The 26,897-nt window shown below is 41.6% G+C and overlaps 1 protein-coding gene across 2 annotated transcripts; it reads left to right on the top strand.

Moving 5' to 3' along the window:
* The first annotated feature begins 670 nt into the window (after positions 1–670).
* Positions 671–26,795, top strand: znf292b (zinc finger protein 292b). Of its 2 annotated transcripts, XM_084083310.1 has the most exons (9): positions 671–888; positions 12,089–12,243; positions 13,153–13,231; positions 13,920–14,055; positions 14,939–15,141; positions 17,876–18,012; positions 18,957–19,098; positions 19,589–21,284; positions 21,315–26,795. In XM_084083310.1, exons 1-9 carry the CDS (start codon positions 706–708, stop codon positions 26,393–26,395), a joined length of 7,812 nt encoding a protein of 2,603 aa, XP_083939436.1. In that variant the 5' UTR covers positions 671–705; the 3' UTR covers positions 26,396–26,795. The 2 variants fall into 2 exon arrangements, with proteins under 2 accessions (XP_083939436.1, XP_083939435.1); XM_084083309.1 differs by having other exon boundaries at positions 19,589–26,795.
* The last annotated feature ends 102 nt before the right edge of the window (positions 26,796–26,897 follow it).

The following is a 26,897-nucleotide window of genomic DNA, read 5'->3' on the forward strand; positions in this document are numbered from 1 at the left end:
TCTGTCTGTCTCTTATATGTCATCATGATTTGTGTGCATGGGGATCTCATCTTAAACACGCTCAGTGCTTAATGAGTCTTCCAGTTTAGTAGACCTTGTATTGTGAATTTGTACTTCCATGTACTGATGTTCTCATGTCTTACTAAATAAAGTACATCAATCAGTCAAGTCCGTGGCATCCCTCTGTCAGAGGAGAGTCTGCTATTAAGAATAGCACCCTTCAACGTCTTGTTTATGCCCCAAAATGACTGGATATACAGGTTTTGGAGCAGAAATATTAGACCTTAATTGTCAAATGTTTAAGCATGTTCTAATCATGTATACTTAAGTTTACTTTACTTTAAAACATTTTCCAAATAATATATATTTACATTTTGGAAAAAATTGCCAATTTAACACCGAGGTGCCCACTCTTCCTTAGTGCCCACCTATCCTGTCACCATATCAAGGCTAGTAATAATATCACAGCCATTCTAGGACTACTATGCTCAGCTGCTGCTGCTACTACTACTACTACTACTACTACTACTACTACTACTATTACAGTGATTGCAGTATTACAGTTGTGCCAGCAGGGGGCGCTTGTCTTTCCTTCTCTGTGTCTTTCCTTTTTTTCCTCCCATCAGTGGGTAAACAGCACGGACTACGTCGCCTCCTACACGGCAGCAGCAGCAGCAGTGCTACGCGCTGGGGCAGGGAGTGAAGATGGCGGACGAGGAGGCCGAGCAGGACCGTGATAATGGTAGTCATGAGAGGACTACCGTGACCATTATCGCAACCATTGGGGCCCTGCGACAGCGTCTGCGGGAGCTGCAGGACCGGGTGCTTCCAGACGACAGCGTGTCCTCCGTGGAGACGTCCTCGCAGTACTGCCAGGAGTTTTGTCAGGTACGTTCTTTCAGAGAGAGAGAGAGAGAGAGAGAGAGAGACAGAGAGACCCCCGCAGCTAAAGCAGCTAGCATAGCGTTAGCTTAGACTACGACCCGTCGAATGCAAGAACGCTCGCCCCAAAACACGCTCGCCCCGGGGTCTATTCCGGCCACCTCGGAACGGTCGCCACCATTGTATTCCTAGACGTAACCGCAGGAAAACTGTGCCCAAAATTAACCTTATTCCTAAATGTAACCACAGTATAATTATGCCTAAAATTAACCTTATTCCTAAACGTTACCTCAGTAAAACTATGCCTAAAACAAACCTTATTCCTAAACGTGACCTCAGTTAAACTGTGCTTAAAATAAAAGCTAACCTTATTCCTAATCTTAACCTCAATAAAACTATGCCTAAAACTAACCTTATTCCTAGACACAACCTCCGTGAAACTATGTCTAATAAACCTAAACGTATTCCTAAACCGTTAACCTCAGTAAAACAAAAAACACAAGAATACAAGAACCGCTGCGGGCGAGCGGTCCGCGGAAAGAAATGGGGGCGAGTGTGTTTTGGGGCGAGCGTTCCGTTTGCCCGACCCATTCCCCCAGGAGGGTATTGGGTGCTGGTCTCGGGAAGCGCGCGATTCAATGCACAGTCGGTCCCAAATGGATGGGGTTCGGGCCAGGGTTCATCGCCATGCCGGCTTGTGGTGGACATTTTTGTCTAAATTCCATTTTTTGCCATGGATGGACATACAAATATGACCAGAAACAGAGCTATAACTTAACTGTATAGTACTAGTGTTGTGGTCCTCAATTGGGTTGAGGGACCTTTGGGGTTCCTGGACCTTGAGGGTGGTCTAAATGGACCATTACAGGTCTAACTCTGAGAGTATACACATTAATGGACCCTATGTGGACCATTTGGTTACGTTTGTTTTTAGAGTTATGGGGGTCCTTGAAAACAACGTTTTAGAATCACTGTCCTAGTGGACTCTTATTGTGCCATACATAGTCTTAGCCTTGGATCAAGACTATCATAGATGTATTTTATCGATTTTGACAACGAAAGTAAAAGTCAGACTCGATAAAAACACATCTATAGTCTTGATCCAAGGCTAACACACAGTGTCATAGTAAATCAGTGTCATACATATTCTGAAGAAAACCTGGAGACTGACGTTTAGCAATTGGGTCTCATGATCAAACTAAGGCCACGGACACATATGTCCGTGTTATCGTCTGGACATATTGACCCCTGTGTTTGGGTTGGACACCCACTCGCAGTGAATCAACGCCCACCGAGCCCGGCTGACCCTGACATACAAATCAAACGTACCTTCTGACAGCAGTATGGCTACTATAAAACTGATCCCCCGTTACTAACCTTAGCGCAAGCTAGCTTGTTTTGATCATCATTGATGATAAAGAAACCCCTTTGTGTCAGATAACTAGCCGGTAATATGACGGTGACTGGCCAAATGCGTGTTCATAATACGGTTTATTTATTTCACATTAGCTGGTTGTATGTAAACCAGAACTGTCTCCCGTGCTAATGTGTCAATGATAACGTTAGCCCAAAGTGCTAGCATGCTGTGCTGCTCGATCGGCGTTAGCTCTGCCTTGTTTTCCGTGTCACCAGATGTTAAAGTCTGCAGATATGCGTTCTCTCTTGCCGCAGTTCATTTGGTTGGTTTATCTTTGGTTTGCATGCTCGCAAAAGCTTCTTTGTGCGTTAGATTTCATTACAGTATTGTGTACCTAGTAACATATGCCAGCAGCAATGACCAATCCATGGCGGCCGAGCTATCGCTGAGATAATGGGAAGGAAACGAAAGGATGGTGCAACGTTGTGTTTGTGTGTGTGGGGGACTGACCGTACGTGCCACCCTGCACGTGAGATGCATCTTCATAAAGAGATGCATCTTCGCAATTAGCATAATACCTAATAAAACATAATATTTAAACTGGTCGTAGACGCAGCACGCAGTGTTTACCAACACTGCACAATATCGTTTGGGTGGTGATTTGTGTGTGTGTGTGTGTGTGTGTCACAACGCTTCTGGTCAACAAAGGGTGAAAGCAGGTCTATAATTTCTTGCAATTAAAGCAGCAATGCTTGTGCATTTTCTCTATTGTTTCTTTAGGATACAGGATGGGTGGGCACTAGGGACATCTATGCACCTCGATGTAAAATTGGCTATTTTGTCCAAAATGTAAAAGAAATACAATATTTGAAAAATGGTCTTAAATAATGTAAAGTATACATGATGTGAACATGCAAAGTACATCATTATCGGACTTAATTTTATCCTTCAACTTCTTGTTGATTCCCCATTGTAGCAATTGTAGAAATATTAGACCTTTAATTGTCGAATGTTTAAGCATGGTCTAACTATGTATTCTTACACAAAATAGACATGGACAAAATAGCCAACTTTACACCGAGGTGCCCAGATGTCCCCAGTGCCCACCTGTTACCTTTCTTTATTATTATTTTACTATTGCTGCTGCAAGGCTGTGTTGAGGAACCAAAACAAAATGATTTTACTCTTATGTACTTGAACACAAGATATATAATGTAAATGTAGAATCTAGAATTTTGAATTGTGCCCAGCCCAGGCATTGAACCACTGCTTTTCTGCCTTGTGTCGATAGCCTGTTTGGGATACCTGCTCAGAGCACTAATAATAATCTAATCTGCATATAAACCAAGTTAATGCTTTCAAACATGTTGTGCCTGATATATTGAGAAGACAGGGGTACCTTTGGCAGTAGTTGCTCTTGCTGTTTAAGTTTTCTTCCATTATACATTCATTGTATGAAAATTAGTATATTAGAACTCGATGTGCATGACTGAGGTTGATGAGTGAGTTGTCTATCAGTCTCCTTTCAGGGATTAATAAAGGCTATCTTATATTTTTGCTTGAGTGGACCCATAATCAGTTACTGAGTTGGAAACCAATCATTCACTGTCTAGGAATACCAAAACGCTTGCCCCAAAACACAGTCGCTCTGGGGCAAATCCGGCGGTATTCACCTGGTATTCCTAAACGTAACCTCAGTAAACTATGCCTAAACCTAACCTTATTCCTAAACTTAACCTCAGTAAAACTATGCCTAACCCTAAACGTATTTCTAATCTTATCCTCATTCAAACAAATACAAGAATACAAGAACCTCTCGTCTGGGGGCGAGCGTGTTTTGAGGCGAGCCTTCCGGTTACCCTGTCTAGACCTATAATATTAAGTTTCCTGACTAATAAAGAATTTGGGTGTGCATATCAGTGTTATTAGGGTAATCTTATTTGCACATTTATTTTATGCGTTGCTGCTAAGGCTGGGGAAAGACAGAAAAACTTAAATAAATTGCAATATGAACTACTGTAAGTTCAACATGGCAAGGGATAAACATAATTGCATAAGAAAGAAGGTACAAAATGAATTTTGTTGTTGTGTCAATATAGTTCCCTAATTGCTGCCAAATAAATCTCGTATTTTGGATGGAATTTCAAACAAAGTGAAACCAAGTCACGTGTATAGCCTAACAGATTCAATAAGGCTGCAACAGTGAAGACAGATTAATTGTGTTTAGGGAGATGCCTCACAGAGAAGACAGTGACGACGAGCCTTGGTTCTCCAATGAGAAGGGGGAGATCAGGAAGAGCTAGCCTACAAATAAGGGAGCATGCATGCATTGCACACAGGGTGTAAAACCTGCAAAGGGAGACAACTGTAGGCTGTAGAATTACTGTTCACAGGGGCATTTCAGCTTCCCTACATAAGGTTACAAATTATAAATCCAGAAGCACAGCTACCCTTGAAAAACAACTAAAACGTGTTTCTCACTTTAATTGCAGATTGACACATTACACCCGAGGCCAATAGTCAGCTTTAATTGTTCTCTAGTGGATGTGCTCAAGACATATAGCCAGTTCCCAGTTGGCAACAAAATAGACCATGTTTGTTTTCTCGGCCAATTCAAATGCAGAGTCACATAGTTTGTATCTGTCTGAAATTTGAGACTGAAATTTGCCATCGGCCATTAAATCTGAAATGCCTGGCAGCGACTTGAAATTGTAAAGTAGCCAAATCTGAAACAAGCTCAACATGTCCTCGGACACCTGTGTGATGAAACCACATGACCGACGAAGGTAGCCAATTCTGAAGGCCTCATCAGTCAGCAGCATATTAGTGATCAGAGGGCCAACGTTTATAATCTATTCATGTTCCATATAATGCAGTATTTGTTTTTTTAACAAACATTCATTCATTCATTCATTACACAGTAATAAGTAATATAGCAGAAATAATCAAACGCATGCCATTACTGGTATATTAATTGTTGTCGTTATGTATGTTCTTATTTATGTCAGTTATATGTATTTTGTGTCAGGGAAGCCCATGTAAAGTTTATAGTCTGGCAGTCTATGGCCCAATGTGAATTGCTATGTCGCTAACATTTCTTATCGTCTGACCAAACATATTGATGCTGGTTGCTCAGAAAAGGTAGGCCTCGATACCAATGAGCAATAATCAAGTTGATAATAATCAAGTTGATTTACTTTTTAGCTTGTGAGTGTGGAGGGACTACAGACTGTGGTGTATTTGTCCATTGTTGGACTTTTATCAGCTCTTCTGCTGCAGAGGAGAGCACGCAAACAGGCATATATAGAATGCTGTGTTGCTAGGTGAATATCACTATAGGCTGTGTGCGCTTACACATGACATGTGGAATTTACAGATGCAATCTTCCAGTGGATGGCCTCAAAAAACCTTTTTTGGAATTTACAGATAAGATCTGCCAGGGGATGGCCTCAAAAAACATTTATTTTTTCAATGAAGACATAATTTCAGCCTCTCTGACCACAGTTTATTTGTATTTGTTGTCTTGACCTCATCATGGTAAACTGGTCTATCAGATGTACAGCTGCAACAGTTAATCAAACTAATAGATTAATTGATTATAAAAATGATCGATAATTATTTTTTTAAATAATTTTGGGGGGAAAAACTACGCCCTAGTAAAAGATCAAAGATCAGGTCAACAAGCACAGACAAGTTGTTGTGAGCCCGTAGGTCAGCCATTTCGCCATTCTTGTATGACACTGTTGTACGATGAAGTATACAATAGTGCTTAAGTGGTTAATCAGAGTGAGAATTGCATCTACACTATGATAACTGCATGTAGTGTTTTACATTTTGTATGAACACAATGAGAAGTGATATGGGCCAAATGGTGTGGTGTAGCACTGTAAATAGAATGAGGTTAGACTTTCAAGAAATGCATCCAAGCATTTGAGAGAAACTTACTTGATGTGACATCAGGCAGCAGACACAATATAAGAGGTTTTCATTTCATTTGTTGCTCATTTGGAGAATGAATGTAGGTTTATTACATTTAACATACCGAGTGCCGTCCTACGAGCTTCTATATCTGCTATTTCATAAAATCGTAAAAATGTGTGCAAATCTTTGAATATATATAAAGCGAACATTTTTAGTTCAAATCTTTGCTTCTGGGCATTAGATGACGTCCAAATACATATCATTTTGGGTGGTCCTTGACGTAAACGTTTGAGAACCACTGATATTATAGTAGTCTCGCGTGGCCAGACTGTTGCCTCCCACAATTTTCAAATGTTTCCGGTCATACGGTCTGGGAAGCTCTGATCATGATTAGAAATTTAGAATATAAACCGGTTGTGAAGCCTCCTCCCCACTTCCGTTTCGTCTTTACAGTAGCGCAAATTTATCCTAATATAAATACAAATCATCTACATGTAAGTGTATTTAGCTTGCTGCTTAGCAGAAATGGAAAATAAAAAGTAAAATGTAAAGATATTTTAAAATATATTTTTGTGAACGGAAGTGCCAGTTTCCTCTCACAGATTTTGGGAGTTGTAGTTCCAGACTCTATATAGCATTCAGAGATTGTGGAATAGTTGCCTGGCTACGCGAGACTAATATTATAGCAACATAAGTTTTTTCAAAAAACTGTTTAGACGACATTTGTAGAATCGGCCAAAATTGCACAAATCTTCACGATTAAAAACAAAACAAAAAAGCAGTTCTACAAGCTCGTAGATATAAAAGCTGAGCTTTTATATCTGCTATTTTTGAATAGTCAAAGAAATCTAAAATGACAGAGATGCTTTGCCAGATTGAATGGGTTAATGGTTTTGATGGCTACCTTTTGTTGGTCTGTGTCTGTGGCGTGTCTCCCCACCCTGACACCTGAAGGCCGAAGGTATCTGCTCCACCGCTCCCACCTCTCCGCTGACCATCAAAGTGGAGGAAGTTCACAAAAAGAGTTCAGGAGGCAGAACAGCCAGAAGACCTCTGGTCTGGGTAGTGTCTGTCCTGGCACATGGAAGCACTGTGCCCGTGTTCATGGACATACTTATATTCAGTCACTCTACAGCCTCACACAAGTCCCCCCTTGAAAACGTCCACCAGTATAGCAGATGTACGACTGCTATTTTCTGTATTTTTCTTAATTATTTTGAAAACATTTGCCTATAATGACATGCCCAAAATAAGGGCCGCCAGGTTGACAGTGGTTGAATCAGCTTGTAGTCATCCTTAACTCTCCATAAAGTACTGTAGGCCTACATGATGGGCAGGTGGTGTTTTTCTCAGTGACTGACTCTCTTGGTGTCAGATATTGTGTGTGTGTGTGTGTGTGTGTGTGTTTTAGCACACTCTATGCATGGTGCCATGGTTATTATGGTGAACCACTTTAACCCTACGTACTTTGACCTCTGTCCCCCAGGTGTCTGGACTTGGCCATCTACTTTATTCCCTGCTCACCAAATTTCTGTGATGCTATTTTCACCATGTTTGCATATTTTTGTTTAAAGTTCGCATGCGCCTATTGTTGCATGCACAGAATAGACGCTAGGGTCCATATGATCGTCAAGTGAAAAGATCATTTTGTTAACTGAAGTAGGGCCCTAGACCCTACTTGACCCCTGCAATTGTGTGTACAGGGCAAATAGCTCAGTGAATGATGCAGTTAACCTCTGTCCTCCACTATATCCGTTTAAAACCTGGACAAATCCATCTGCCATGCCCAAATGCTGTTTGTGGATTTCAGCTCAGCTTTCAGCGCCATCATAATACAGTACCTGAACTGCTCCACCAATAACTAGCCCAACTCTCAAGGTCCTTGCTCCCATCTGCCACTGGATCATTGGCTTACGAACAGACGGGAAGCAGACTTCTTGACTTGGCACATACCAGTGTAACTCCCCACTCATTAACACAGATAAACCCCAGTGGTGTGTATGCTGTCTCCTCTCCTATACTCACTATAAACAAACTATTTAACAAACTCCCTTGGGCAAGCAATGGGGAGTCATACACAGCAGACCCTGATTTTATTTTTGAACAATGTTCTGCTGAGTTTTCAAATTCTGTATATGGATTGTAATGACAGACAAATATCTATTATGTACATATTTGTATTTTAGTAACATTTTAGTGCAGATCTTTGTTGAAAATTCCCTTGCATATTTTCAAAACATCATCATATTACGGCTTAATGTTTCTGTGCAATCACTGGTGTGATGTAATGTAGCAGTATGTGTCATGTCATTTACGCTACGGTATGTGCACAGGTCTTTGATTGTACCCGGTGTGTTTGTTTCGCTGGTAGGTTTTATTTTAATTGTGCATGTATTCATAATGCACATATTCACAACATCCAATCTCCATGAAACCGACACCCCCTCACCTCCCCAGTTGTGTTATGGGCATCTGTGTTACCTTGTACAAGTCAGCCTTGTTACAACCCTATTAAACGCAGCAGTGCAGACTTCCCAGAGGCATTTAGCATGGGTAGGAGGATCATGTGTGAAGGCCGAACTTAAGTCATTTGAGAAGGAGAGACAGAGAGTGTTCTGTAAATGGAGCTGTTTGACCGCATGCAGCCCGGCTCACATCCTTGCAGGCCGCTTGTTTCCCTTCAGGTTATGTTGTCTGAGGCGGCTTTCTCAGACACTAACAAGGGCCGGCAAGATCACTTATAATGACCAGAACGCAGGAAATCAGTTCAAAAGGTGTTTTCATTTGTCTTAGTTTATTTGTCAGTACTAAACTCAGTACTTTAAAGGTTGTATTTTCAATAAGCATTTATACATTATGTTTGGGCTCACTTTAACATTGCAATGGCACCAAAGGGGTTTTACTAAGCTAAGAGACTTCATTGATGCTCATCTCTGATGACAACCAACTTGTTACTCTGAGGTTCAGGGCTGAAGGACTAAAACTGTTACCATGAATATATGGCTTTAAAAATCATTCTAATTCAAGTGGATGGCAGAAGTCCACACTGCAACTATAATGATGACAACACAATAGCGAACTACATGCTTATAGTGCTTGGTGGGGATGGCCCTTAAAGGGGCAGTTCACTCCCAAAATGACCTTTTTTCTATCGATTAGTCACCCCATGGAGACTTTAATTAATGGATATCTTTTAGTTTCTCCTTTTCCTTCGGAGACACAAAGCCAATTATAACCCAATTATTGGCTTAGGAATGCGACAAAAACTTTAGAATATCCATGAATTCAAGTCTCCATGGGGTGACTAATCGATAGAAAAAATGTTTTTGGCCGTGAACTATCCCTTAAGAGACTTAATTGATGATGCTCAGTCTCTGTCTGATAACCACCAACTTGTGTTACTATCAGGTTCAGGCAGTGCATTAGACTTGAGCTCTCTGTCATGATGGATATATTTTTAGGAGAAAATGACATAGAAGTGTACATATTCAGTTTATATTTTAACAGTAGCTTGTGTTGGGGTGTATCTTCGTATCTTTGAAATGTATAGCAGGTGCACTTCCTCTGATGATGAAGATGATGATAATCATCATCGTCCCCACTTTGGGTTATTTCTGTTACTGTACATTTGCACATAGATGAAATTTGTCCTCTGCATTTACCCATCCTAACTATACTGCCCTGCCAAGGCAGAGTGCAGTAACTACGAAAACAAAAATCACTGAAAAATGGGTTTAAAAGTGATTCAACTGGTCAGCCAAATGAGATATCGGCATATAAGTGATATTACACTAATTGTACATCTGTTCTTGAGGTCATTGCTTATCCCCCAACATCACAAAGGCTAATTTGACCTTTAGGATACCCAAATAAGTCGGTGTGTCCAAAAACGTAGTTACTGCTCTTTGGCTTGGCAGGGCAGTATAGAGTGCAGATGTCCTGACGTCACTCGTTCATCCCCTGGGTCGTAAAGTAATTTCGCTATGGAGAATAACATTGGGTCATCTTAGAATCGTTTCATATAAGAATTGTGGTCCAAAAATAAACAAACTATCTTGATGATATTGTCAGGGAGGTGGCTCTGTATCGTTTATGATAGTCAGTCACTCATATTTGATACAGTCTGTTTCTGGTGAAAATTTTACTAATTTGGCGGAAGTAACATTAGCGTTTTCTCACCGTCAGTTGATGCTTCGTATCCATATGAGTCAAACCGCCGGGATCATTTGTTTATTTTTGGAACACAGTTCTTATTTGACGCGATATTAACTCATTGAGTGCCACAATCCGTCAAATCCGTCACGTGGCCTGACGCCCAGAGCGCCACGATCCGTCAAATCCGTCATAAAAAAAATTTCAAAATAAAAAAAAAAATTCAAAATAAAAGTTTTTTTTTTTTTTTTTTTTTTTTTGGGAAAAACATGTTCAGAACCCAAGATATGATGATTTGAAGATTTGCTGCTCCATCCACTCCTTGTTTAACCTATAACTTAAAAAGGCTGTATCTCGCTTCCTAAGCACTTTTTTTTTACAATGAATTTTGGCTGTGGCACTCAGAACCAAAATTCCATTAACATGAATAAATAAGTTTGGCACTGAATGAGTTAAAGACGTCTATGGGAATTCAGAATGGGGTGGAAAACCGCAACCCAGTTAGGATGCGTAAATTACGTCAGACTTCTGTGCTCTATTACCTCCTTGGATGTGGGTGCTCAGCTATGTCAATATGTAGTATAAAAAAATAAAAGTAAAAAAATTCCAATGGATAAAAATGCAAGACTGTATCTCAAATGTTCTATTTTACTACATCAAGCTGCTAATGCATTTCTGCATAGAGCTATTGATGTTCTGATGAAGGCTCAATGCTGAAACAGTGAAACACCTTCGCAGTCTGTAGCAAAATAAAAAATGTGGACGTTTGCCAAAGTTCATCTTTGGTTGTACATTCTTACTGTTGAATAATTGTTATCATTGTTATTAAGGACATGCAGCAATAAAAATACATGAAATGTTTTGCCCGTAAACCTTGTGACCTCACATGGGTGGTAAGCGAGGTCCAGCATTAACGATACTTGGAAACCTTGAGGGTTTGACACGATGGATTGCACAGCCAAAGGAAAATGATACATTATAGTTATGGCAAAAGATAAGCATTCCTTAGTCTCATGGAAGAAATCAAGTTATTTGTGTATACAGCAGTCATAATGTCCTGGAGAAACCTCAACTTAATTTAACTCTTAAATGTTTCTATCATGTTCTTCAGGTGGAACAACGTCAGCAGTGCATCGAGAGCCATAGAAGTTCCTGAGAAAGACAAGTTAGCCAAAAATAATAATAATAAAATAATATCCCAAATAGACTGCTTGAGTTTGTAACACTGTAAACAATTATGCCTCAAAGAGATTATAGCAGCATCTTAACTTTTGAAAATAGCCGATAGTGATTTTGGTCATATAAAAGTAAATATTGTGAGTGTCAATGTAGGATAAGTCTCTAAATATTGGGATACACATGTACAAATAAAGTTTTGTTCTTTTGTGAGGGGGGTGAGGGGGTGCGTACTGGGTACTGGGGCAGGGGTGACGTGAGCTGTTAGTGAATATAAACTGTTATTTTGGCGGATCGCCACACACATGTACAAATAAAGTTTTGTTCTTTTGTACTTGGACTGCTCTAAAAGCGGTAAAATGTTTGCCTAAACTTCATTACTGGATTAGTTAACTACTTAAACCCTATATACCGTGAGTCTGGGTATCCCCCCTCTACAACAAATCCCTTTGCCCCGTCTACAAGCTCACAGCGCGTTAGTGTTGTGATCTTGGAGATCTGCAATTTTCGCTTAATGTCTGCCTATTTTGACATGTCGAGACAAGGAACGCTAGGTTTCATTAATGTGGTTAATCACTTTGTTTATCACGCTTTTCCTAGACGTTGTTGGAGTATGCTGGCCGATGGAAGATTGAGGAGAACCCTCTACCCTTGGTGGAAGTGTACACAGTAGCCCTGCTGAGTTATGCCCAGGCCTCTCCATTCCTCTCCCCACTGTGTGAAAATGTTCTCCTTGTGCTTGAAAGGCTTTCACTGTGAGTCCAGATTTAATAATCATTAAACCTTATATACTTTTTTCCTTCCACAACCAAATCTAAAAAAAATAGCCGATCTACCAGCTTGCAATCATCGCAAGCTTGTATATCTGCTATTTTCACAGAATATTTGCCTATTTTTTCAGAATGTTTGCATATTATGGCAAGCCTATTATCAGGATGTCAGGGTTCGTGTGGTTAAAGCATTGTTTTAGTGTGTTCATGATGAAGGTACATACATAGTTTGCTGTTATGTGTTTTGTTTGTTTCCTGTTTAGTCTGCTCTGCTGTCAGTATTTATGTAGTCTCTCAAGCCAGACTGTTGGCTCACACCATTTTCAAATGCTTCCTCCTAAACAGTTGCTGAACTTGAGAAGGGAGTAAACCATATTCCCCGCCTCCCCGTACTTTCCTTTCATCTTTTCAGTCGCATAAATGTGTCCTACTTTAAATCAAATTAGTCGAAGTGTGTATATATGTATAGCTGTTCAGAAGAAATGTATGTATGTATTTTTTTTATTTTAAACATAAATGACAATCAGATGACCGCTTCCATTTCAAGAGGCCTGGTTACAGACTCCATGTAGCATTTTCTTAAGATTGTGGAATTAGTTGTATGGCTTGAAAGACAAGTATTTATGGTACCGTTTGTCTTTCCCCTAGGCAAATTGTCAATTTGGAACGAATAACTTAAATGGCAGGTTTGTTGGCAAAGTGTGAAGAACAGTATTTAGAAACACCCTTCTACTAGTCAGGTGCACCTTACCTGGCATGCTAAATATCCTTGGAATTTCCAGTTTCCCATATTGAATCTGCTCTGCTTGATTGTACTTGTATACATGGTATGTTAGACATTACCATAGCATTACATTGATTTGGTTGCTTCTCCAACCATGTCCTCCACTCCAGGAATTTTGTGGAGCTTTTACTCTCACTGAAGGAGGAAGTTCCTGATGCAATATGGAATGAATTCAAGTCATCTGTCCAGGTGAAGTATAGGCCTTTCTATTTCATGGAGCTGAGTCTATTAAGCAATTCTGGGGTCCCCCAGGGGTCTATCCGTGGCCCCCACCTTTTCTCCAAGACTTTGGCTATCTTTGGCTAACTGATTTAAGCTAATCTACAAGCTCATAACATAGCGGATTGCGAAGCGTTGTGAGCTTATCGATCTGCTATTTTCCTGAATGTTAGCCTACTGTATTTAAAAGCCTATAGCCTATATAAAGGACATATTGACCCATTAAGACTGGGAACGCATCTGTGTCATTTACGATTTCTTTGGCTATTCAAAAACAGCAAATATACAAATATAGCAAATATTTGGGGTCCTTGACATGAAAAAGTTTGAGAACACTAATTATAGCAACATAGGTTTAGAAGACATTAGAATCCCCAGACGCAAAGATTTGAGTTACAAATTCGCTTTAAAACATATGTATTCAAAGATTTTCAAAAATGTTCATCAAAAAAAGAAAAATTGCAGATCTACAAGCCCATAGCTCGGTGCCAGCTGGTGAGCACCACTGATATAGAAACATAAGTATTTTCAGAAAACTGTTAGGATTTAGAACACATTTGTAGAATTGGTCTCAGGTCTTAATGGTTTAAACTGTGTGTCCTTCAAATTAAAACGTTTGAGAATCACTGTTTTTAACTCATCCAATTGTTGTGTGCAGACTGCCCATGCCAAGCTGCAGGAGAATGATATCAGTCAGCTGTCCATGCTGTCTGTGTTGGCCCAGCACTCTGGTGTCTGGACTAACAATGTCCTGCTCAGCCTTCTGTCCTGTCAGGACCTACAGACAGAACACGGTGCGTCTAATCTTACTTTATCTGTGATTTAACCACTATTTTATACTTTGTCGTACGTGCGAAAATATCTAAGAATGAGCTCTTCAGATATTTTCGCCATGAGAAAATATGAGCTATTTTAGAAACATTTTGAAAATGTGTCCTAAAAATAGGGATGCTGGGGTTGATGTTATCACCTACTCTACTTAAACCCCATATACTTCAGACAGTGGTCCCCCAGGGGCCTTTACTTGGTTTCCCTCTTTTTTTCCATCTACACCAAATCTCTTAGCTGAAAATATCACTCACAAACATCAAGCTTACGACATGATGCGTTGTGAGCTTTGCGCCTCAAGCTTGTGAGCACCTATTATAACATAGTTGGTGCTAGTAAGGTGACCCCACACAAATTTGGAGTCCTCAGATGACAGTAAAGTGACAATTTAAGGACTCAACAAACTATACTATTAAAACTGGTCAAATAGCTGATTTACAAGCTCACTACACCTCATGTGGGCTTTGTGAGCTTGTAGATCAGCTATTTTCACAATATTAATCTGTGGAACTGAGTCAAACTACATGTAATACCTCAACTCCTACCTAATTCCAAGTGCATGTCAGTGTGGGGGGGTCCCCAGTTGAAATATGATCAAATATGATTATTTTGGGGGGTCACAGCCTGAAAATGTTGAGAACCACTGCCCTAACCTTGTGACCCCTGGTATTGGTGCTGCTGTCTCTTCATCATGTCACCTACTGGGACATTAATTGCATTCACCTTGTTGTCCTTGTAATTCTAGCTGTCCAGCCAGGGACTCTTTAGACCCAGAAGGTTACAAAACCTGCAGTACCTTTTTTTTTTTTTTTTTTTTTAAGATCGTAAAGAGTTTCTTTTGATTTCCAGTTGACGAGTTCCTGACACTGGAGGGGCCTGTCTTGCTGGAAATGAGAATAAAGCACCTAATGAAAGAGAACCACATGGGGAAAGCTGCGCTGCTGGCAAAGACCTGCTCAGAGCACGCTGCCTTCGAAGGGAAGGGCCACTTCAAGCAGATGCACCTGGTCTGCCTTTGTTCTACCTCTGAACAGGATCAGCTAATGGAAGAGGTATGAACTATGAACTAGTGATTAGATGCTGTGATATGAGACTAGATATTGTATCATAATACAGTGACACGGTAGAATTGCTGATTTAACCACTTAAAGAGCCCTATTTCACAAATATCAACAGTGGCAGAGCTATAACTTAACGCACCTCCTGTGCTTACGTCTTATCTCTTACCTCAGGTACTTACCGCACCGAATAGATATACGGCACGATTATGTGTAAATACTAAATATGTAGATAATTTGTTTGTTTTTATTGATCTCTCTCCCCCTCTACCCCTTGCCCCCCCTTCTCCTTCTTCCCTTTCTCTAATGGAAATAACACAAATGACGGAGTTTGCACAAAAACGAAAAACAAAGCCTGTGATGTGAAAATAAAGTTGTTTCTAATTCTGAACTTCACAACGCGGCACATTGCAACACATTCTAAGCTTGTTGCTCTGCTATTCTTGAAAATGTTGAAAAAGTATTGGACAATTCAGTAAAGTGACGTAAGTTTGGAACATAGTTGACTGTACAAACCGTTCTAATATTTGTCCTTTACCCACGTAGTTATATAGGCATTACTGATGATTATTTCAATACCCACGTAGTTATTATATGGGCATTACTGATGATTATTTATAAAAAAATGTCATTGTGTGAATACTTTGTGAAATCACCAATAGTCATCCCCACAATATAGTCTCAATATCGATATTGAGGTTGGGTCAAAAATATTGTGATATTAGATTTTGTCCATTTTGCCCCCAGCCCTACTATTGATTAGTTGCTTCCTTTGCCTGTGAGAGAGGTGGGGAATCCAATGTATGCAGGTGAGATCAAGATATGGCCACGAGCACCTTCATTTATTCATAAATCAGTCTTTGGTCTGCTCCCTTTTGTACCGTGGTTCACTTGTCACTATTACATCAAACCCATCTTACAGCCTTCATTCGCTGGACTGCTTACTTACTTGCAAACATTGGCCAAATTGTCAAATATTACCTAAGATGGAGGAAAGCTCATTGTGAGCATGTAGATCGGCTATTTTCACAATATGTATCTGTGGAACCGATGTAATGTCTCAACTCCTAGCTTGTCAGGGTGGGATTTTACTGTATAGTAACAGTGTTATATTTATTTTATTAACATGACCTTCTGCCCTCAGCAATCCCCTGCCCTCTAATCTACGTGCCCCCCATCCCAATGTCTTTCCTATGTTCTTGTCTTTGTGTGTTTTTAACAGCTGCCATTTTGGCCAGGTCTCACTCGAAAAAGATACCGCTGATCTCAAGTGACTAGCTGGTAAAATAAAGGTTAAATAAATGTCCTTGAAATGGTGATCTACCACCACAGAAAACAAATGGAGCTTTGTTTCTAATTTGATCTCCCAACTCTCAAAAGTGAAACCACCCAGTTGCCACCGGTTACAAACCTAACCCGATAGCACAAAAAGAATACAAATCATTTTACTTTTCTAAAGATGCTGGTTTCCACAAGTCATTGGCTGACAAGTGATGCCACCCACCTTTTCAATTAGAATTGTCTATCTAACTATATAAATGGCGAGCAACTTCCGTGCCCTCGGTGTCCACACCCCACAGCTCTGTTATCGACTAAACACAACACCGTCACACCACATGTTGCCAACACTGTCGCCACGGCGGGCGGCCTGAATTTACGTTTCGCGTAGGGCACCTGCCATGCCTCACTACACCGTTCCCACCTCGCAACATAATTAATTCTACTCACCAAATGTCGGACACAACGGAAGTGGAAGCAGCTTCCTACCGCTTACCGTGCGTACCACTGAGGCCAACACAACACGACGGCCCGCCATTGAAAATCCCCAAAACAACAAGAGCACGTTGCTCTGCTCTGCTCCACACACCAGGCTAGGTTCATGACACCAAAGGATTAGCCAGTGATGTCATCATTACTGGTCAACACACCAGGCTAGGTTCATGACAGCAAAGGATTCGACAGTGATGTCATCATTATGCAACCCGGAAGTACACATCGCCCGCATTGGGATGCCAGGTTGGGATGCCACGCCAGAAACAAGCAAGAACCTGCATGATTTTTTTTTTTTTTTTTTTTTTTTTTTTTTTTTAACGTTTGGAGATTTTCATCCGACGACTTTGGCGCGGACCACCAGGGGGTCCGCGGACCCCCTGAAACATAAAAAATATTATTTCTTCCCAATTTTTTTCTCAATTTTTTTACTTTTACATTACAACTTTTTTTTTTTTTTTTTTTTTTCTCCAAATGTTCATCCCATATATACACGCGCCCACGCTGGGCCCCGTGCGCGGCTGGGGGTTTCGGGCGGCCTACGGCCGCCCGGACCTCTAGTAATACATATTGATCGACAGATTTAAGGGATTTACGTCAAAAAAGTTAAAATGAGCATTATACTGTTAGCATATTGTGGAAATTAACTTCACCATTTTCCATTTTAAGTACTTAAAAAGAGTCCCCCAGGGGTCTATACTAGGCCCCCTCCCTTTTTCCCTCTACAGTACAACAAATATCTTCGCCGAAAATAGCCAATCTACAACGCAAGCTCGCAACGTGCCAAAACAGCTTGTCGATCTGAACTTTCCACGGGATGTTTTCCCCAGATTAGGGATGCAAGGGTTCAAGTGGCAAAAATTCCTCAACTTTGCCTCTCCTTTTTCTTTTTCCTGGATTTGGATAAGGATTATTTTGTGATTCATGCATAACTCATATGATGCACCTGTCTGTACAGCTTTCAAGGGTTGACTGTCGCGATGCACTGGAGATGATCTGCAACCTGGAATCTGAGGGAGACGAGAAGGCGGCTTTCAGCTTGTGCTCCGCCTTCCTGACCCGCCAGCTTCTACAAGCAGACACATATTGTGCTTGGTAAGAAAACAGAAAGTAGATCCCTTGGAACTGGTTCTACCTGTTTGGTATGAATTTGGGCAGATAACATGAGTGAATTTCCTGCCGATTGGGTGAAGTGTTTCCGGATGTTCATATGCGAGGGCAGCGGTTCCCAACCTGTGGGCCGCGAGGGTATTTATTTCAAGTGAGCCCCCAAATAATTTGTAAAACACAAAGATTTTATTGATAATGTACGTAAAATTATAATAATGATGATAATAATACTAATGATAATGTGCTTAACACAAGTGGTCATATGGGTGGGCCGAGATTTTCAAGTGGGCCCTGGTCCAGAAAGGGTTAGGAACCACTGTAAGAGGGCATACCCTGGCAGAAGGTATGTCAGGATATATATATATATATACCCGGCAGCATACACAAAACTTTACCTTTAACTATGAAGGGGAAATGTGTTTAGATAAGTCCATGTGTGCCTTGGAATTGACATTTCCCAAATCAGAGGCAAATTCTATATCGTAAAACATATATATTTTCACTACATTCAACCTACTGTCCCTATTTTGGTCTTGGAATTTTATTGCTTTTAACTTTTTAATTTTCTTATTTAAAATGTGTATTTCAATCACAATTTTATTTTTATTCCATAAAAAGATAATACAAAATGGCAGTTCTACAAGCTCACAGATTGGCTATTTACGCTATTTTCTTTATTTTATTTGTGAACCTATGAATGATGGTTAAACCTTTTATATGGCATTAATAAAGATAAAAATAAACGTTTACAGAGTGAGATAAGACTAGTGATGACGTGTGTTTATAGAAGCTATTTTGCACAGATGCAGGTGTGCCTTGAGATTTTGACTTGTCCTTGACTTGAAAATGAAATAAAATGTGATGACCTGGTTCTGTCTGAACTCATGCCAGGACTTCTACACATTGTGTTCACTTTCTTTCCGCACCAGGGAGCTCACATTGTTTTGGAGTAAGCTGCTGAAGCGGTTGGAGCCGTCAGACCAGGCCTTCCTTGACCGATGTCGGCAGATGTCCTTACTGTCCAAAACAATGTTTCACATCCTGTTCTTCATCAAGGTCATCCAGTCAGAGGTCAGTAAACAGTAAGCTTTTGTGTTAAGCTCACACTTACATACATAATACCAAAGCTATATGGCGAGAGCAATACATCATGTTGACCCCTCTCTGTTAGAAAAAATGTAATTGTCTACACAAAAATAAAGTCTATTGAATAAAAGAAAACGTTAGGAATTTACCCTTTCTCAAGGGATCTATCATTGGGGAAAAAAACACGTTTTTCACTTGCCTCGTATTGATATTTAATGTATTCAGTTCTTATTTTAAACTTAGTAAAAAGGAACTCCTTGGGTGCAGTTTAGTGACTGGCCATAACGTGTTTTTTTCCCCCTCATGTTAAAAAACTCAGCATAAACAACCGCTGCTATGTAGGACATAGTGAAAATAGCTGATCTACAAGCTCATTGTGAGGTTGTAGTTCAGCTGTTTTCACTATTGATCGTATGAGGAAATGTATAAGGATTAATGGGTTAAATTTACATTCCTGTGCTTTTTTTCCCCACAGAGTGACAGCGTGGGGCTGCCGGCGTGCATTGAAATGTGCATAAGAGCCTTGCAGATGGAATCGAACGAAGCAAGCACCAGGGCGAGCATCTGCAAAACCATTTCCTGTTTGCTCCCTACTGACCTGGAAGTAAAGCGAGCCTGCCAGCTAACAGAGTTCCTCCTGGAGCCCACGGTAGACTCCTACTACGCCGTGGAGACGCTATACAACGAACCGGATCAGAAGTTGGAGGAAGAGAACATGCCCGTGCCCAACTCCCTGCGTTGTGAACTCCTGCTGGTCTTCAAGACCCAGTGGCCTTTCGACCCAGAGTTCTGGGACTGGAAGACGCTGAAACGCCAGTGTCTGGCACTGATGGGCGAAGAGGCCTCCATCGTGTCGTCCATTGACTTACTCAACGACACAGAGAGCCCGGCCCCGCCTGAGGTAGACTGGGACACCTTTGGCGATGAATCCTTCAAGGATGTTACAGACCACTTTTACGATACCGCCGGTGAATCCCAGGAAGTGCTGGAGAAGAGAAAGAAAAACCGAGAGGCGAAGAAGATGAGGGAAAAGGGTTTCATATCTGCCAGGTTTAGAAACTGGCAGGCGTACATGCAGTACTGTGTTCTGTGCGATAAGGAGTTCCTTGGCCACCGGATCGTACGCCACGCGCAGACTCATTTAAAAGGCGGACTGTATAGCTGCCCAATATGCACTGAGACTTTTGCCACAAAAGACACATTGGTTCCCCATGTAGCATCACATGTTAAGCAGTCGTGCAAGGAAAGGCTGACCGCGATGAAAACGAATAAGAAATTGGCAAATCCCAAAACGGCTGCGCCTGTTATCGCAGCCTTACAAGCCAAGTCTGAAAATCAGCTCGCTACAACAGAAAATGGGAATTCCCTAGCGCGTAATGGAACGCACCCAGCTGAGACAAAATTCACCGGGTCTATGACAGAAAATGGTGAGGAAAATGTATGCCCAGTAGCAAACTGCAGAAAAGGTTTTAAGTTTTTCAAAAATCTTCTTGCGCATGTGAGAGGTCATGGGGATAACGAGGAGGCAAAGCGCTACCTTGAAATGCAGAGCAAGAAGGTTGTTTGTCAGTACTGCCGTCGCCACTTTGTTAATGTCACCCACCTTAATGATCATTTACAGGTTCACTGTGGTGCAAAGCCTTACATTTGCATACAGTTAAATTGCAACGCCAGTTTTCTATCTAACGCTGAGCTCCTAGTGCACAGGAAAGAGCATGCTGTATTTAAGGCCAGATGCATGTTTCCTAATTGTGGGACGATATGTAGTGGACCCTTCCAGCTGTATGACCACGAGGCGCAGCATTATAAAACATTCACTTGCAAAGTACCTGACTGTGGGAAGGTTTTCCATTCACAAGCGCAGTTGGATTGGCACCAGAGGGAGCATGCCACTGAAGAGGAGAGCAGTCCGACTTCAGAGAACCAGACTTCACAAGACACAGACTTTGGTCCATCACTGATTGAGCGAATGCTCTCTGACCCCACTCCCTTGACACAGGAGACTTCACAAGACTCAAACATTTGTAATGAGGAGAACACTGCTCAGCTAGACCTTGGCACAGATGAACGTGCCATCGAGCGCTTGCTGACATATCCTCAAGAACCTATTCACAACTCTGAACAATATGCAGTGAAATGTGAGCCCCAAGACCTACCCTTGTTTTCGGTCAGTACGACACAGCAACAGATACAGTCGCCAGATAACGCTATGATTTCATCCACTATGAATTCACACTTTTCTGACCCAAATAGATACGAAGATGGCTCAGGTTCTCATTCATTTGATTATGTGCAGTCAGCCCCACAAAATCAACTAATGCCTCCATTTGAAGCCAGTGTAGATCAGTTGTCACATGTCTTTCACACTAACACATCACATAGTAGTCAGCCACAGATGTTCTCCAGTGATGGAGATGCTGAATCTATGAGCTACAGCTCCAACTGCATTGTACCTTTTCCACAACAGATCCAGTCTGTGTGCCCTAGCAACCTATTACCACCTGACCAACTCCAAAATAGCATGCCAACAGCAATGTCACAGTCTCTCCCCCCAGCAATGGCCCCTCTGTTACCCTCAGGAACTGGGCCAGACAATCCCATGCCATATTCTGTCAATGCGGCTGTCCCCACAGTGGAGAAAGAGCGACACTACTGTGCATTTGAAACGTGCGTCAGGAACTACAGCTCCTATAGAAGCGTTACAAAGCACATGAAAGCCACCCATCCAGAATTCTATGATCAATGGAAAATTGCCAAGAAAAACGAAAGACCTCCCCGGGGTAGGCCAAAGAAGGGCGGACCTCCTCACCCAGTTGATCTACTTACTACGAACCCACGTCAGAGGCCAGATGTCATACAACCACAGCCATTCCCAAACATGCTTCTGAACTATGATGCACTAACTTCTCATCCCCCATCTATTGCAGATCAACTTGCCCCTATGGACGATATCTTAAACTCTATTGTTCAAATGGGAAGTCCCCCAAATCCGTTATTAGCTGTGCAGTCTCAAGTTGGAGCAGGTCACCAGTGGCATTCAACATCTGCAAACAACCAAGTTCGTAACGCTGGTCCTGCCCAGTCCCAAAACTATCCATCAAATATGCAAGCGATTGCACAATTTGATGCTACCAGTGGAGCTCTGGCACTTGGTGCCCCCTCTTGCCCTATAATGGGATCCAATTTGAGCAGGTCAGCAGACTCCCTGCAGTCAGCAATCGTGCAAAATGCACCCCAGCCTGTTTTACCCTCATATACAAACCGTATGAAAGTAATACCCGATACAGTGGCAAATTCTGTACCACGGTATACGCAGATACTAAATGCTTCTCGTACTAATGACAGTGTGCCAGAAATTACAAAGGCAATACTAAGTCCTTCACAAATCAAATTGGAACCTTCACTTGAAGCCTGCGATGCTAGGGCTAGTCTGTCTGAAAATCAAAATGACATTTCTGGACCTGGAAAGCAGAAGGCCAAAAGAACCAGAAGAACAAAGTGGCCAGCCATTGTCAGAGATGGCAAATGGATTTGCTGCAGATGTTACAAAGAATTTGATAATCCTAAATCACTGGGAGGTCATCTGTCCAAACGTTCTAACTGCAAGGACTTTGATGATTCGGAGCTAAGTGCAGACTTGCCGACGTCCTTTCTTGATCTTCTCAATTCAGAGCAAACGGTTAACCCCCTTGAGCCACAGCCATCTTATGATCCCTCTGCAGTTTATCAGGAGAAGCTTGTTCAGTCAAGTACTTCAACAGGCCCAAAAGACTTCCCTACTCCTAATTATCCACAAGCCGGTTTGCCAGCATATGGCAATGGTGAACAAACTGATGATCTTCTTAAACAAATTATGGCTGATGCAAACCTTGCTGACCTGTTTGAGCAACCAACTGCTTCGGAGCCTTCGTTCCAAACTCAATGTGGTCCCTATGGAGCTGTTGAGCGTTTGCCAGAGAGCTCAGTGATACAGCAGAGCTCAGTAATACAGCACACTGCAAGTGTCCAGGTTAAGAGGGAGAGTGAAACGTATACAAGCCATTACCCCCAGTCAGGTGTTGCTGCATACGGCAACAGTGATTTCCGTGATCCTCTACTTTCACAGCTCCTCTCAAGAAACTCACCTGCTGGTTCTCCTAGTAGTCTGGCCACCGACCACAAGTCCACTGGAGGAATCCTCAATTCTCTCTCCCCAATGAGCAGTCTGACACTGGATATGAACCCGCCAGTGCCACCAGAAACCCAGCGTAGTCCAGCATTAACACACGGCAAGCTGGTTAAGTCAAAGAAGAAGACTACTGATCATAGTATCAAGAAGAAATTGCGGGAACAAATTTTGGCAGGTGACTTTCAGCGTAGAAACAGTTCATGTAATCCAGTCAGTGTTGACCCTAATGCTAGTATAATGAGTCCTGTGTCATTATATCCAAATCAAATTAAACAGGAATCAAACATTGTTACAATCAGTGGAGGACAGGTTCAGACGAATTCAGTAATCATCCCCACACCCTGTGGTGAGATTGAAGGAGGGGTCAACATGCCAAGCTTTTCCTGTTTTAGAGAGCCTTCCAGCCCACAACAGATGCCAACCCCCACCAGCGTAGAGGCTAATGATGTTGAAATGGGCCCCGCACGGCTTTCTGTTCGCCCACCACAATGGGTGATGGAGGTAGAGAACGCTTTTGACAAACTTGACCTCGAGATGTCTGCCCAGACAGCGACCAGCCTCTGTCAGTCTCCACAAATAAGCCACAATATTCACAATGATGTAGTGGCGGCAGCGACCAGCCTCTGTCAGTCTCCACAAATTAGCCACAATATTCACAATGATACGGTGTCAGCAACGGCCAATTCCCAAAGCCCGCCTTTCAAGCCGTTTGCTTGCGAGATTGAAAACTGCTCATTTAGGTCCATGTCGTTGGAAGCACTTTGGAAACATCTCGGCAAATCTCACAACTACACATCAGAGATGATAATTTTATTTAGGAAAAAACAAGGTAGATTTGCACCGTTTGGCTGTCAAAAATGTAGCAAATCTTTTACCCGTAACTCAAACCTCCGTGCTCACTACCTGTCATCTCACAAGTTGTCCCATGAAGAGATTAAGGATCTAGATGAGCAACGTATGATAGCTAGAAAAGCTCTTAGGGAGACTCTGATCAGTCCAAGCGCTGTTGTAAATCCAGCCCCATCTGCTCAGACCACCATTGTGACTCCCCTCCCCTCTACTTATATGCTCCAAGTTCCAATTAAACAAGAATACCTGCCACCGTCATTTGGCCAGTATAACCGAAATAGAATCGATCAGAGATTGCCTGTTGGCCACAACACACACAAGTTAATTAATACCAAATGTGGTCAAACTCAAATTATTCCCTTGCGAAAAGCAGAACTAACGGCACCAAGTTGTACTGTGACCCAGCAGGCCCAAGAACCTGGCCCTGTCACAGAACAGTGGTCAGATGGACAGAATAGACCAGTTTCCTCCATTTGCACTCAATACTCGTCAGGCCACCAAACTGGAACTCAATCGCCAACAGCGTCAACTTCTCAGTCTCTAGAAGATCAGTCTAAAATGAACAATCAGAGAATGATCAAACCCAAAATGGAAAATCTGGACGAAGAAGAACCCCCTAAAAAGTCAAAAGGGAAGCGGTCAGAATCGAATGATGCATACATTTACAGACCATATCGCTGTGTACACAAAGGCTGTATGGCAGCCTTTACCATCCAGCACAATCTGATCCTCCATTATAGGGCTGTTCACCACTCCGCCCTGTCAGCATTGGAGGTGAACCAGGATCAAAGTGAGGGGCTGGACGATAAGTACCAGGAGGAGGTGCCACAGGTCATCCATTCAGTCGTTTCAGAATTTAGATGCGGAGTTAAGGACTGTTCGAGAGTTTTCCTAGAAGTTGCCAGCCTTTTGCAGCATTATCTGCAGCTTCATGAATTCAACTTGGAAAGGGCTGGTGCTATTATGTCCACCATCTACCTTGGCAGGTTTTCTTGTGATCAGCAGGGATGTGCAACATCCTTCACTTCTCTGTGGAAGTACATCGAACATGTCAAAGAAAAGCACAAAAATGTCCCGCTGTCCAAAGCTGAACAACTGAACGGGATGTTTCAGTGTGACGTTGAAGGATGTGAACTTGTATATGCCACAAAGTCAAACCTGCTCAGGCATAGGGGGAAAAAGCACCCTGACATTTACTGTATTCAATTTAAGAAGCATCAGATAAGTGAGGAAGGGGTGAAACAGAGCTCAAAGAATCCCCATTACCAAATCACAAAGTCGAGCAATGGTAAAGAAAATATTGAGAGCAATAAAAAGATACCCAAGGTCAGTGAGAAAAAGAAAACTGAGAAAACAAAAAATCACTGGAGTAAATATGGAATGCCCTCCCTGAAATCTAAGGAAGAGGCAGCTGTAATGTGCACAAAGAAATCCACTCTACAATACCCCTGTATGATAAAAGGATGTGAGTCTGTGATGAGGTCAGAACGGAGCATAATTAAGCATTATGTTGGACACGGGCTGTCTGAGAAATACTTGGAGGAACAGAGGAGCCGCTTCATATATTGCAAAAAGTTTGCGCGGTACAAATACCACTCGATGAGGAGTGACGAGGATTCCAAATCGGAGAATAGTTCTGACCTGTCCGATTCAGAGGACATGTCAAACACTGGCGTAGAAGGGAGTGGATATGAATATTCCAAGCCAGTCTTGCGGAAACGTGTGGCAGCTGAACTCTCTGCCAAAATGTTTGATGGCAAACTATCATCAAATGATGACATTTCTGATAACGGTTCCGATTTCTCTGTAGTGGTCAAAGTTAAACGCAAAAGAGGGCGTCCACGAAAACTGGAGAACATGAAATTTGACAAAAGGAAGAGGCCGGTGAGATCAAAAAAGAGTCGTAAAGTTTACCGCAAAGTAGAAGAATCAGATGACTCTTCCTGCCCTGCCATTGTTCAGGAAGAGCTTGGTGAGCAAAATGCAGAGTTAACCTCATTTAAACCCATGGGATTTGAAATGTCCTTCCTGCAGTTCTTGGAGCAATCAAACCAATCTCATCAGACAAGGTTTAGGAGAACGTCCTGTTCGTTTGTGCACACCAAAGAAACCTGTGTTGAGTTCAACAACCGTCAGAATTTTAAGTCACTCAATAAGGTCACAATTGTTGTTGATGAAGCTTTTTCAGATGTCACTGAACATCTATTGAAACAACTTCAGGATATGCGACCCACGGTTATATTGGAGAAAAATGATTTTGAATGATTTTTTTTTTTTTTTAAGAAATAGAATCTCAGGAGTAGAATGTTTTATCTGATGTGGACTGATGCCCTACAAATAAATGTTTTTGTTGTTACATTGCTATACTATACTGTAATATTACCTCTATAAAATGTGTCCTTTTTTTAAACAATAAATTACATAGCATGTTTGTATTTACAATCTAATAAATCACCAGTTAAACCAAGAGGGAGAAAAAAAAATAAGTATGGCACCAGCTTATGATGTCTTAATCGTCCCTATGGGACAACATAGGCCTATGATTAAATTGACTCTGAATTGTAATAATGTGTATAGTTTGTGATTTGAAGATGCTGTGTGTATGTATTGTTTTAAATCAACTACTGCCCTCAGCAGTCTTAATACAATTAAACACATTTTATTAGTTTGTTTTCCACTGTGCTTTTTTCCCCCGTTCCACTTTCAAACTGCACATGTTTAAATTCATTTAAAGTTAAAGGTACTGCAAATACCACTCAGTTTAGCA

This window comes from Gymnoscopelus microlampas (assembly GCF_963454915.1).
Source record: "Gymnoscopelus microlampas genome assembly, chromosome: 16".
NCBI classification, from domain to species: Eukaryota; Metazoa; Chordata; class Actinopteri; order Myctophiformes; family Myctophidae; genus Gymnoscopelus; species Gymnoscopelus microlampas.